The sequence below is a fragment of the Charadrius vociferus genome, unplaced genomic scaffold (assembly GCF_000708025.1).
Source record: "Charadrius vociferus isolate BGI_N301 unplaced genomic scaffold, ASM70802v2 scaffold183, whole genome shotgun sequence".
Lineage (NCBI taxonomy): Eukaryota > Metazoa > Chordata > Aves > Charadriiformes > Charadriidae > Charadrius > Charadrius vociferus.
Genome location: NW_009648250.1, coordinates 4,388,320 through 4,399,782, shown reverse-complemented (window position 1 = coordinate 4,399,782; position 11,463 = coordinate 4,388,320). Strand labels below are relative to the sequence as shown.

The 11,463-nt window shown below is 41.2% G+C and overlaps 1 protein-coding gene across 1 annotated transcript in view; it reads left to right on the top strand.

Moving 5' to 3' along the window:
- ARHGEF28 (Rho guanine nucleotide exchange factor (GEF) 28) overlaps positions 1 to 11,463 on the top strand; it is a 136,039-nt gene that overhangs the window by 47,464 nt on the left and 77,112 nt on the right. The window contains exons 4-5 of the mRNA XM_009884307.1: positions 7,672 to 7,855; positions 9,056 to 9,236. Of these exons, the coding sequence (XP_009882609.1) occupies positions 7,672 to 7,855; positions 9,056 to 9,236 (365 nt within the window). The remainder of the gene's footprint in view (positions 1 to 7,671; positions 7,856 to 9,055; positions 9,237 to 11,463) is intronic.

Below are 11,463 nucleotides of genomic sequence, written 5' to 3'. Positions count from 1 at the left end.
CGTATTTTTGGTCTAAATTAAAGAAAATTCTGTTTGTGTCATTTCCCCTGTTGGAATTTTAGATTTCTTTTTTTGATGCAGAAGGGAAGGGAGAGAGGGGCAAAGTGCCTGCTCTTCTTCATGGAATTAGGAAAAACACTGGGAGCAACAGGTAAATATTTCTAGGTGTGGTGAGATTTGTGAGGAGAGGTGATGTATTTTAGTCAGACAGTTTAGGGGGTTAGAGAAACAAACAAATCTTTGACCCTGTAGGAGTTTGTCCCTTTGGAAACTGCATGGGGCAGATGGAGGAGAATGCTAGCCTGGGCATTGGGAAGCAGAGGAGTGTCTTCCAGTGCCTGCTGCTGACCAAGAAACCTGGAGCATGAGGCAAGATATTGGCAAGCATGCTTCAGCCTCTGTTTCCCCAGAAAGCGTATGATCCTCATCTCCTGGTCAGTGGTTATAATAGCAGAGAGGAGATGTTTGAGATGCCCATGATGGGGTTTTTCGGGAAAAGCCCCGAGCACTTGGAGGAGATGGTGGTATGCAGAAGTGACAGCAGAGCAAGTACTGTAAGAGATACAAGAGATTCAGTTTCCGATTTAAGGCAATACGTAAGTAGTGGGGCTCAGGAGCCTGCTCTGCTGCTGGAGACACCAGGTATGAAGCTATGGTCTGACCCGGACCCCAACCTTGGGCCAGCACTGGGCTGGAGACCCCTTCTCTGCTCCTGCAAGAGGGTGTCTCCGCTTGGTGTTGAGAACACTGGTGGCGCTCAATAAGCAAGTGTCTTAAGCCAAACAGCTCGAGGGAGTGTTTGGTGGCAGTACAAAAGAACAAGGAACATCCGTCTGCTAACAGAAACCATCTCTTGTAGTGTTTTACATCTTTTTTGGGGTCACCCAAGCCGTAAAGTCAATTAAAACTTCAACTGACCGTGGAGGTGGTGGCACCATGCGCAGCCTTTACTGCATGGGGCTGGTGGATGGGAGCCTTCTCAAATCCTTCTGCTGCTAAAACTGCTGGGGCAAGAGTCCTTGAAGTCCACCTTTGCAATGGAGCTTAACTTTCCCCGACTCCTCCTCTTCTGCAGCATTGATTGTTGTTAGTTGATAAAGGTATGATGAATAGGGGGAGCTAATTAAAGAAATGGGGGATGCTCCACATATTCGGTAAGGGGAAAGGGGAGATGCCACTGCAACCCTGCCCTCAGATGGGCTGTCATGTACCTGACTTTGTGTGTCATGGCCGCTGGCTGAGTCACAAAGCCACTTGTGTGTGTTTGTGCAGCAGTGGAGTGCGCTGAAGACGGCTTTATAAACAATCTCATACCTAACGGAAAAATGAAAAAAGAGCAGTAATGCATTAAAAGTATGAAGCCAGGAAAAACTGGAATTTGTCAGCCAGTTCTGATGTCTCCGCTGCTTTTCAACTCACAAGTCTTGAGGTTTTTAGTCTCCTTCCAGGAAATGAATGAGATTCATAGCCCAGAAAGGGCTTAGTCATTTCTGTCAGAGAGAAATACTTGGTTTTGGTTTATTGTTTTGGACATAGGAAGGGATTCAGGTGCAAGGAAGAACAAAAGGATTTATTTAATGTTTAAAACAGACTATGTTTGGCTCAGCTGTGTGTAACTCACAGTGTTTTGGCTGGAGAATGGGGATGCAATGCAAAACAACGTCCAGCGTCCAGATAGTGCTTATCTTTTACAGTACCACCTGCCTTGCAGTAGCTGACGCTGTATCAATCAGCCAGCAGTGCGTCTTTCAAATCTTAGGAATTGTCGCTTATGCGCCTTGATGGAAAATGGTGTTTTATACCACTTATATATGAATATGATGAAGCAGCCTTGTGTTTTCATTTTTTTCTTATTTTCTTCCTGTTTGCCACTGAATGCGTTTGAATTAATTATGTTGTTTTTTCACAACATGGGTTTTTGATTTCTTGGGGTTTTTGATTTTTAAAAATTAAAATTAATTTTTATTATTTTTTTAAAAAGAAAATTAATTTTATTTAATTTATAAAAATAAATTTACTTAAATTTAGATTTAGTAAATTTTTTAAAAAATTTCTGATGGTCATTGTTGTTTTGTGTGTGTGTGTGTGTGTGTGTGTGTCCATTTTGCCACATCTGAAATCTTCATCAAGTGAAGGACAGAAAAAAAGCGAAAAGTGGGGGAAGTGCCATTTGTCTGTCACCGCGAGGAGCTGTAAGAGGAGGTGGTGAATGAGGAGAACTGAAACTAGAAATTGTTCTTAAGAAAAAAAATGCTAAACCCCAGTTGTTTCAGAATTTTACCTTTTTTAAAGTGCAAATCTTTTCTTTTTAGGCCTGTCTATTTTAAAAGCTTATTATCAGTCACCATGTCTTTTTTTTTTTTTGTTTAGTTTTGGGTTTTTTTTTGCTTTGATGTTACTGATCCTGGAATAGAACCACAGCAGAATTTGGATGGAAGGGGTCCCTGGAGGTGGCCTGGTCCTACCCTCCACTTGGAGCAGGGCTAGCTTCAAAGCTGGATCAGGTTTCTCAAGGTCAGGTTTTGAGCATCTCCAAGGACAGACAGTTTGTATCCTCTCTGGGTGACCTGTCCCCTGTGTTTCACCACCTTCGTAGTGAAAAATTCTTTCCTTGTATTGAAAGAACACATTTACCTTTCCATTTATCCTTCTGACTTTACAATTTGTATTTCAGATTTTAGTATTGTGAAGCTATTATTAATTGCTTTATGTCATCAGGCAAGCCAGGTGGGAGAAGCAAGAGGAGAGTAGCCCAGTAAACACATAGTCTGTAGAGAAGGAGGATGGGGAGAAATGCGAGTGCTGTTTCTAACTAAGTGCATCAGGGGTGAAAACAGCCGATGGATCTGCCAGGTGGTTCTGCTGTCACGTGCATTCAAGCTAGTCAAGAACAAATTTAGCTTAAGGTTAGATGAAGGTTGTTAGGTTAGGCAGATAAAAATTAGTTACTGGAATATTTGTGGTGAGATAATGGAAGTTAATACAAAGATTAATTACTGTTCATTAGTTATTTTTAAAACTAAGTTCTTCTTGTGGCAGGCTTATTTGGGTGCCAGAAGAGTAACTTTATTTGCTGCAGTGTTGGAGCTGCGAGAAGGCTATCCCTGGTTAGGGAAGGCGTCCTAAGGCCTCCTTTTCTGCTGAGTGGGGACGTCCTAATCTTATCTTGCTCAGAGCAAGTTTATCTGGCTTTTTTTACAGTGTTACAATATACATGGAAACCCAGTGGCCTCAGGCCAAAGTTTTAATTGGAGGATGGAGTTCAGAGTCAAGTTTGCCTTTTTGTTTCAGTGTTTTTAGTCTGAGGGTTGGGGTGCGGTTAGTATCTAACCAGATGCTTCATGTGCTTAATACTGGTTGATGTATTTGCTTGTGTGTTAATTAGATGGCCTTAAGTGCTGGCTACTTATTAACACTATATGTATAAAAAATCATCTAGTTGGACACATCTAAAGAAGCAACTTTGATGTATAAAGTGGGCCTTTAGCAGAATTTAAGTACTTCAGACCAAGGAGCAATTCTGAAAGCTCATTTTCTAGTGAATATTTTAACTTGGAAATGCATAATGTTTGTTCTGGGGCTATGTTTTGGACCACAGCATTTCCTGGGCATCTAAACTTGAACTCCCCGGTGTACATATAAACACACCAGAAAAGGGAGTTCTGGGGTCCAGACCGGTGGCATAGCCTTGAATCTGCTGAAATTGTTGTGGGGGAAGACTCTTGAAGTACAGAATAGCACTGGAGTCAGTGCAAAGCACAGATGATGGTACTGATCTTTATTAAACACAGCTAGGGAAAGGGAAGATAGTGGCACCCATTTTCATACCATGTCTGAATGGTTAGGGCATTCTCCAAGCAAGTAAGACAACCAGGCTCCCGGTATCGTTTTTCACATCTGATGACAGTGTAATGAGAAATGCGTCCATGTCCAAACAGCAGAGACTTCTCCCAGCTGATTGTTGTGCTGTAGTCTGCTGCTTTTGTTGTCTTCTCCCCCTCATCCCTTGGGCTTCCTTCTGCACCATGACCCATTTTCAGTACTCTGCAATGGAGGGGACAGGGTGTGCTCCCACCAGATGTGTGATGAGACGAAGCTTGAAAATGTGTGTGGATTCAAATCCCATCTGTTAGAGGAAGAAGTTGAACTGAGGTCTACCATTTTTGAAGTGGCACATCAGCCATCGTTTCCACTATCTCTGGAAAGGTTTTGGGAAGCCTGACCCCATCTCAATTTAAAAGTTCCACTGTAGAAGAAGGTCTCTGATCTAGGCAGATCAAGGTGTTCGATAAGTAGTGCTTGGTTTGGCTTTGAGGCTGAGGTTTGGAGTCAGATTCTCATCCCTCTGTATTCCCTGTGGGTTGACTTTAGCCAGTCACTCACTCACTTTTTGCTCTCGTGAGACCCCCCCATCCACCTCTGGGGTCCCCTACATGGGAAAGACTTGGACCTGTTGGAGTGGGTCCAGAGGAGGGCCATGAAAATGATCAGAGGGCTGGAGCACCTCTCCTATGAGCCTGGTGAAGAGAAGGCTCTGGGGACACCTTACTGCAGTCTTTCAATATTTAAAGGGGGCTTTAAAGAAAGACAGATAAAGACTTTTTATCAGGGTCTGTAGCAACAGAAAAAGGGGCAATAGTTTTAAACTGAAAGAGGGTATATTTAGATTGGATATAAGGAATAAATTTTTTATGGTGGTAGTGGTGGGACACTGGAACAGGTTGCCTAGAGACATTGTGGATGTCCCATTACTGGAAGTGTTCAAAGTCAGGTTGGATGGGGTTTTGGGCAAGCTGATCTGGTGGAAGATGTTCCTGCATGTGGCAGGGCAGCTGGACTAGATGATCTTTAAAGGTGCCTTCTGACCTCAGTCATTCTGTGGTTCCATATTGCTGTTTAGCAAAGCAGTTCTGCAAATGCTTGAGTTGGATTCAGTGGACTTAAAGGTTGTGTGTACTTGAAAACTTTGAAACTTATATGCCATTTCACTTAATAGAGATGTAAACACTATAATCCATACCATTAGTGATTAATGTTGGTAACTGAAATGCAGCAATGATCATTGTCTCCAAAGAGTGAAATTATAAACATTTTGCAGCCCTTGGAGGGAAAAACCCCATAGTTTACTGCTTTCCTTTATGGCCTAGGATCCCACAGCAGATCCTGTGTCCAGATGGACACATTTTTGCTTAGAATCTGAAATGAGGAGACCAAGAAACAATTTTGTTGCCCAAAACCTGGGGAGAAAATAAGTGTTGCGTGGGCAGGCTAATGCACCAGATCATATGTTGGCTAGGCACAAGTAAAAGGGAAGTTTGAAGATAATTTTATTTCTAAATAATGACATGTGACATTTTATATGTGCATTCTAGACACACTTAGGTACATATTGGGTATATGTTTAGTGATATTCTGGTTTAAAGAATCCCCCCTGCATCTTGTTAATGTGTCTGCTTCTGTTAGAACTGCAGTGAAATAAAGGTTTCAGACAGTACATCCAGGTTTGCTGTATGTTATAGTGCTAGAGTCTGTGTCCTGAAGCTCCCTTTTACTCTGATGTCTGGAACTTGTTTCATTTATTGAAGGAAGCTTGACCTGGTTTTCTGGGATTTGGCTCTGTCTGAAAGTTTTGATTTCACTTGAAACGGAAAGGTAAAAAGTCTGGATGGGTTGCCACCAAATATTCAGAGCAAAAAGTGATCACCAGTGGAGATCCTGCAGTAATTTTCCCTATGGAGTGGTGGAGCGAGTTCCTTAGGTTCCTTGCCATTCTGGCTTTATGAGATGGGGAGATACAGTTTGATTTTGTTGCTTTTTTTTATTTGGTTGGTGGTTTGTTTTTTTTTTTAATATTAAAACACTTCAGGTCCAGTGTTTTCAAAGGAGGCTAATGATTTTGGCCCTGGGCTCTGAGACGAGCTTCCAAAAGGTCCAGCTTTGCAGAAGTCAACTCTCCTATTAAGATGTCTGGAGAGGATGTACTCAGCTGAGACATGACAGCAGCCTTCAATTATGTAAAAGGAAGCTGCGAGGGGAAAGGAGTGAGGTGTTTTTCATGCCTGTTTTGGATGGAACAAGAAGCAGCAGGTTTAATCTGAGAAAGGGTGAGCTAGGCTAGGCATTTCAGATCTTTGTAACTGCGAGGGTGAAATTATCCCTTGTGTAGATTGCCTCCGGAGGTTATGAAAACCTCTCATCGTTGGAAAGTTTTTAGAACAGATGAGAGAAACATCTGTCAGGAGCAATTTAAGCTGAGCTGATTCTGCCTTAAGGCGATGAGTGGACTAGAGAGCTCGTGAGGACTCTTCAAGGTTTTTGGTTGGTGGTTTGTTTTTTTATGATTCTACAAAATAAATATTCCTGACACTTTCAGAGGGAGTACTTAAACTGAGTAGGAGTCAGCCGTGAACCACTGTATTTGTATGTAACTACACAATACCTTTGCTCAATGTGTAAGTGTTTCTGAAACTGCTGTCTCTGCTTGGGGATTGCTTTGCATCAGACAATTTTATCCTGTAGATATTGAGGGAGAGAGGAAATTTGACAGCAATTTGCTGTTGGTTTTAACTGTATTATTTACACAAATGTGTGCATGTACCTACATTCTCTTCAGGAGCTTCACCTTTGCTTTGCCACTGGAGCGTATAATTTTCAATAACATGTCCTGAACTGGTTGGGTAACAGGGAAGAAAAAGTCCATTGAACCAGGATGATAAATTTCAATGGAATTTCATAAATCACTGGAAACCTAATAGATTTCAGCCAGTTGTTCTGAGAGCTGTAGGTTAACAGCCTTTAAATACTTGACTCTTGTGAAAGTACCTTCATATTTAACTTCATACCAAAATATCAGTGTAAGGAACAGGTTGAGTGGCACTTGAGCTTAATTTTATTTATTGCCTGTAAATTGCAGGGGCTTTGTGTTTGAGAATGCATGTAAACCGATAAACCCTTCTTTGAATAAAGGCCAGTGAAGGGCTTGAGTGGAGAATCTGCATCTAGTGACTAAGTCATCATTGTGTACTCTTTTATTTTAAGCTTCATCCCATTGAGCTTGATGATGCTGTGCTAGTGGAGAGGAAGTATTGGCAGGTTAGATCACCTTTCTGAAAAGAGAGATGCAAGAATTATCCTGTGTGTTTTGCCCCCATGTGTGTTAGCTTATGGCTTGCTGTGCTTCTAGGGTACTCTTACCTTGCTGATAAGCAGCCTGCCTTGAAAAATCGCATCCTTACGCTCTTATTTATTTATTTATTTATTCATTTATATAAGATACTTGGCCATGGTGCCAGATGTTTTGTGTTGCTGAGGCAATGCAAAGCAGCTGGAAAATTGCCTGTTAAATATCTTCTGCAGTATATTGGGGCATCTCTTGTGCGGAATGTTATACTATACAAAGAAAGAGAGAAATACTGAGATTATCTGATTCTGACTGTTTTCTTTGCTGAAATTAGATGGTGTTGAGTATCCTAGTTTAGCTGGACAGATGCAATTAAGTATCTAACTCTGCTGATTTCAGTGAAAGACGGTTTTTGCCAAAGTACTTTTGTAGGTCTGAACCTGAGCTGTGATATTTCTGCAGGTGATAATAAGTTTCTGTTGATGCTTCCTAGCAAATACAACAGTGGGTTTTGTTACTGATGATTTTTTTTGTTTGCTGTGTTTTTTCAGACCCTAAACATAAAGAAACTCTTCTCCACCTTGTGATGAAATTGGGCTTGGTTAAGCTTTCACAGTTCTTAGCAGCCCAGCCTGGGGGGTCATCAGCGTTAGCATTACCTAATGAGGACGGAGCAACGCCATTAGATTTGGCTTTACAAAACGGGCACTCTGAACTTGTTGAGGTCTTCACAAAGTGAGTATAACAGTTTGCTGCTTCCTCTGAAAAACTCCTATAATTTAAGGGATGTGCAGAGTACTGTTGTTTTTCCTAAAAGAGTTGCCTATTTTGTGTTGGTTTCTGTTGCTTTTTTTCCATTATTACCATTTTAAGTGGTAAACTTGTATTTACAGTTAAAGGAAGTTTATGATTTGCACCCTTCATTATGTTTGCAAGTCAATTGATAGTCATTTAAGTGACAGAGGACCAACTGCACCATCAGGTACCTCTCCCAGCACTATCGCAGCTGAAGCCTGACACATTGCCAACAAGTCAAGTCATCCCTTATATAGAGAGAAATACTTAGATATAAACAGAACCACAGAACCTGACTTTCACAAAACCTCAGCAGACTTTGTGACCTCTGTAAAGGTCAGATTTGAATGAATAAGGATGAGTCAACAGCAAAGCCAGCACTGCAGCTGTGACTGTTGTGCCAGAGAGCTGTCACACTGACAAATGACTTAAACGACAAGTGCTTTCTAGCACAGACCTGAGGAGCTGCATGGTGTGTGGTGTCTTGGGGTACCAAATGTTTAGCATCAGATGTCCCTTCTTACTTTTGACTTTTCTTTGCAAATAGAAATTTGCAAGAATTGGGTTATACTTTTATTTTGGTATGCGGCTCTTTCGGTTCTGGCTCCCTGCAGTGTATAGTTTATGTGAGACTTATCTGTACTTCAGTTTGAAAAAAAAAAAAATACTTATAACACTGGTGCAGTACATTATGTTATGAATGTCTCATTTGTTTGTAACGTCCAAACAATACTGTATTCCCTTGGGATACTTTCTGTTTTTCACTGTTGTGGGATAACAAACCTGATAGCTGCCAGTCGTGTCCTACTGCTATATAAGGCAACATTAACAGGAAAAGGTACTATTGCGAATGTACAGCAATAAGGAGAAACAGGTATTGTCACAGCTTGCTCTTTGTGGCTAATTTTACTAGTGAGTAACCATCTAGAGTAGCTGTGTGTTCTTAGACCTGAATGGAGTCACTGGTAAGTGCTTGTTTGCCCAGCTGTGTTTTCGGTGGATGTTTCAGATTTTCTGCCTCTGTTTTTTGTAGTGGGTGCGTTGGGATCCCGATGGGCTGTGCTGAAAGTGAGCAGGAAGCTCACTGCAGCTATGTTTTTGTTCTACCTGTGCTTTGGTTTAAAGAGTGTATCGTTCTAGTTTCCAGGGCAGTCACTCGCTTGACATTTCAAGAGCAGAGATCAGTGAGGGTGCTTGCATGCAGTTTGTTCGTTCATCAGGAGCTCTGACGCTGACATTTAGCCACACTGAGCAGCATTTGCTGGAGTCAGACATTAAGCTGTTCAGAAAATACTTCTGGGACAGACCTCTTCTTTACCAGGTAGGTACTTGCCTGGCTCAGGGCATTGTCACAGATTTTCTTCAATAATTTCCATCTACAGACTCTTCAGACAGTATTTGTTTTTCTTGAGTACCCTTTAAGTTTAAGCTGCCTGTGTCGCTAATGGCCAGTGTAATTGCAGGATTAATGTTGTGGGCTTCTACTTTGTGTAAGTGTAGCACATTGTACATGTGAAGCTGCAGGATAAGAGATGCTGAGAACTTTATCAAAGCCTTCTTTAACTCCCAAGTCGTTTTTGAATCATTGTGGACTCTACAGTGAATATCTTTCCCTGAAATCTCTGTGTCTTTAATTGTATTGCCATTGTATTCACATTGGTTCTTCAAAAATATTTAATCTAGTTCCATTCTTTTGTCTAGTAGTGTAATGCCTGGGAGCCTGTAGCAAGAGCCAGCCTCAGTCTATTATTTGTAGCAGAAGTAGAGTACAGACTTTTGCTATAGACTTTAGTTATGGTGTAGTGGATTTTATTTTACTGTAAGGTGTCTGGAGCACTGCTGTGATATTCTTCAGAACATCTCTCAATTTCGGTAAAGTAAAGAGGAGAACACTTGAAAGCACACATTCTTTAATAGCAATGCAGGTGCTCATGTTTTTAGATTGAGACTGCATGACTCTATAAAACTAGTGAACTAAAACCACACTAAAAATAGGCTTTTCTCTTTTTCTGGTCTTGAAATTCAGCTTTTCTTTTCTAAGCTTAACTTTAGGTTTTCTTATTTGTACACTAATTTTCCTTGAATTATCTTTATTGCATTCTGTATGGTTTTTTTTAACTTAGAATATGATCCACGTGTTATGTTTAACACAAAAACTTAAGGTGTGATGTAGTGTATAGCCCTTATGTATAATCTTGTGTAACTACACTGCCAAGATTTTGATCTGTTCCAATACAAAGAAGTTATTCTGTGTTTGTAGCTTACAGAATACCTACAATTTGTGTGTGGTTTTCCTGTGGAAACAATAGTAAATGCAATAGCTAAACCAAGACTGTAATGAAGAATGCATTGTTATTTATATCATTGGCTTTTTCTTGCGCTCATCAAATCCTTGTTCTTCTTTCAGTCTTTGAAAAGGAAAAAGAAAGTGTGGTATGTTAGATGTTTGCATGTCTCCCAGAGACAGAGATGCTTAAAGGCTGCAATTTCTGCACTTGGTATTTTCAGGAAAAAGCCTACTGCCTTTCACTTGTGGGCTTCCCTTTCGCTCATTCCTCTAGTTGCAGCAGTCTAGATCCTCCATTGTGGGGACCCTATTTCCTCCCTGCCCAGCATCAGTGTTCCACTACTTTTAATAAAGCAGAAATAAGCCAGAATAATTGGGAAGATCACATGGTTTAGTTCGTTTCCTATATACCAGATATCATCCTGAAATGTATGTGGGGGATGATCAAACTGTCCAAAGGGTAAGGTAAAATTAATTTTCTTTCTGTTGCAAACGAGGACTTGCAGCCCTTAGTTAGATCCAAAGCATGAGGTGGGCATTACAGATTTCAAGATACGTAGTCTTTTTAAGATAGATGTAGAATTTATTGCTGTACTGGAATATTCAGCTCATCTACAACAGACTTAGACTGTACATCTAGTTTATTGTATCTCGAGACTGCATAAATGACCACATTGCTATTTTAGGCTTGGGTCAGAAGATGTGACTAAAGAGAAGGAGCTTGTCTCAGCTATGGTGCCATGCAGCGCTGGATTTGTGTGTGTTAAATGGATGACTTAGGGACCAGCACAAACTATTTTTGCTTTTATAAAAAAATCCCAGTATTTCTCAAGTATGTTCTTCAGGCCCTGGTCTGTGGGATCTTTTAGTCCCTTGACTATTCCTTACAAGTCTAACAGAGTAATGGAAAAGTTAAAACAAACAAGCTGTCAGTAGGCTAGACTTACCCATGCCTTCACTGGAAACCTGCAGGGGCTCTGCAGTTCAAAAAGTGTAAACCCATGGGTTTTGTGGCTGTGCTAGGCTATACAGAGGAGAGATTTCTCAAGAAGATGAGGAAGAGTGTGGAATTGGTTGAGCTCTGTGCAGCCTCCTTGGGGCAGAAATTGCTGTGGTGGTAGCAGTGCCCGTCAGTGAGGCCGTGTGGTTCATTGTGTGCCTCCAGCAGAGCCCTAAAGCAGCGTGTGGAGGTGATTGATCCGTTTGGCTGTCTCAGTTGCTGGAGGCAGCACAACCAGTGCAGGGGAGAGGTCCTCTCTGA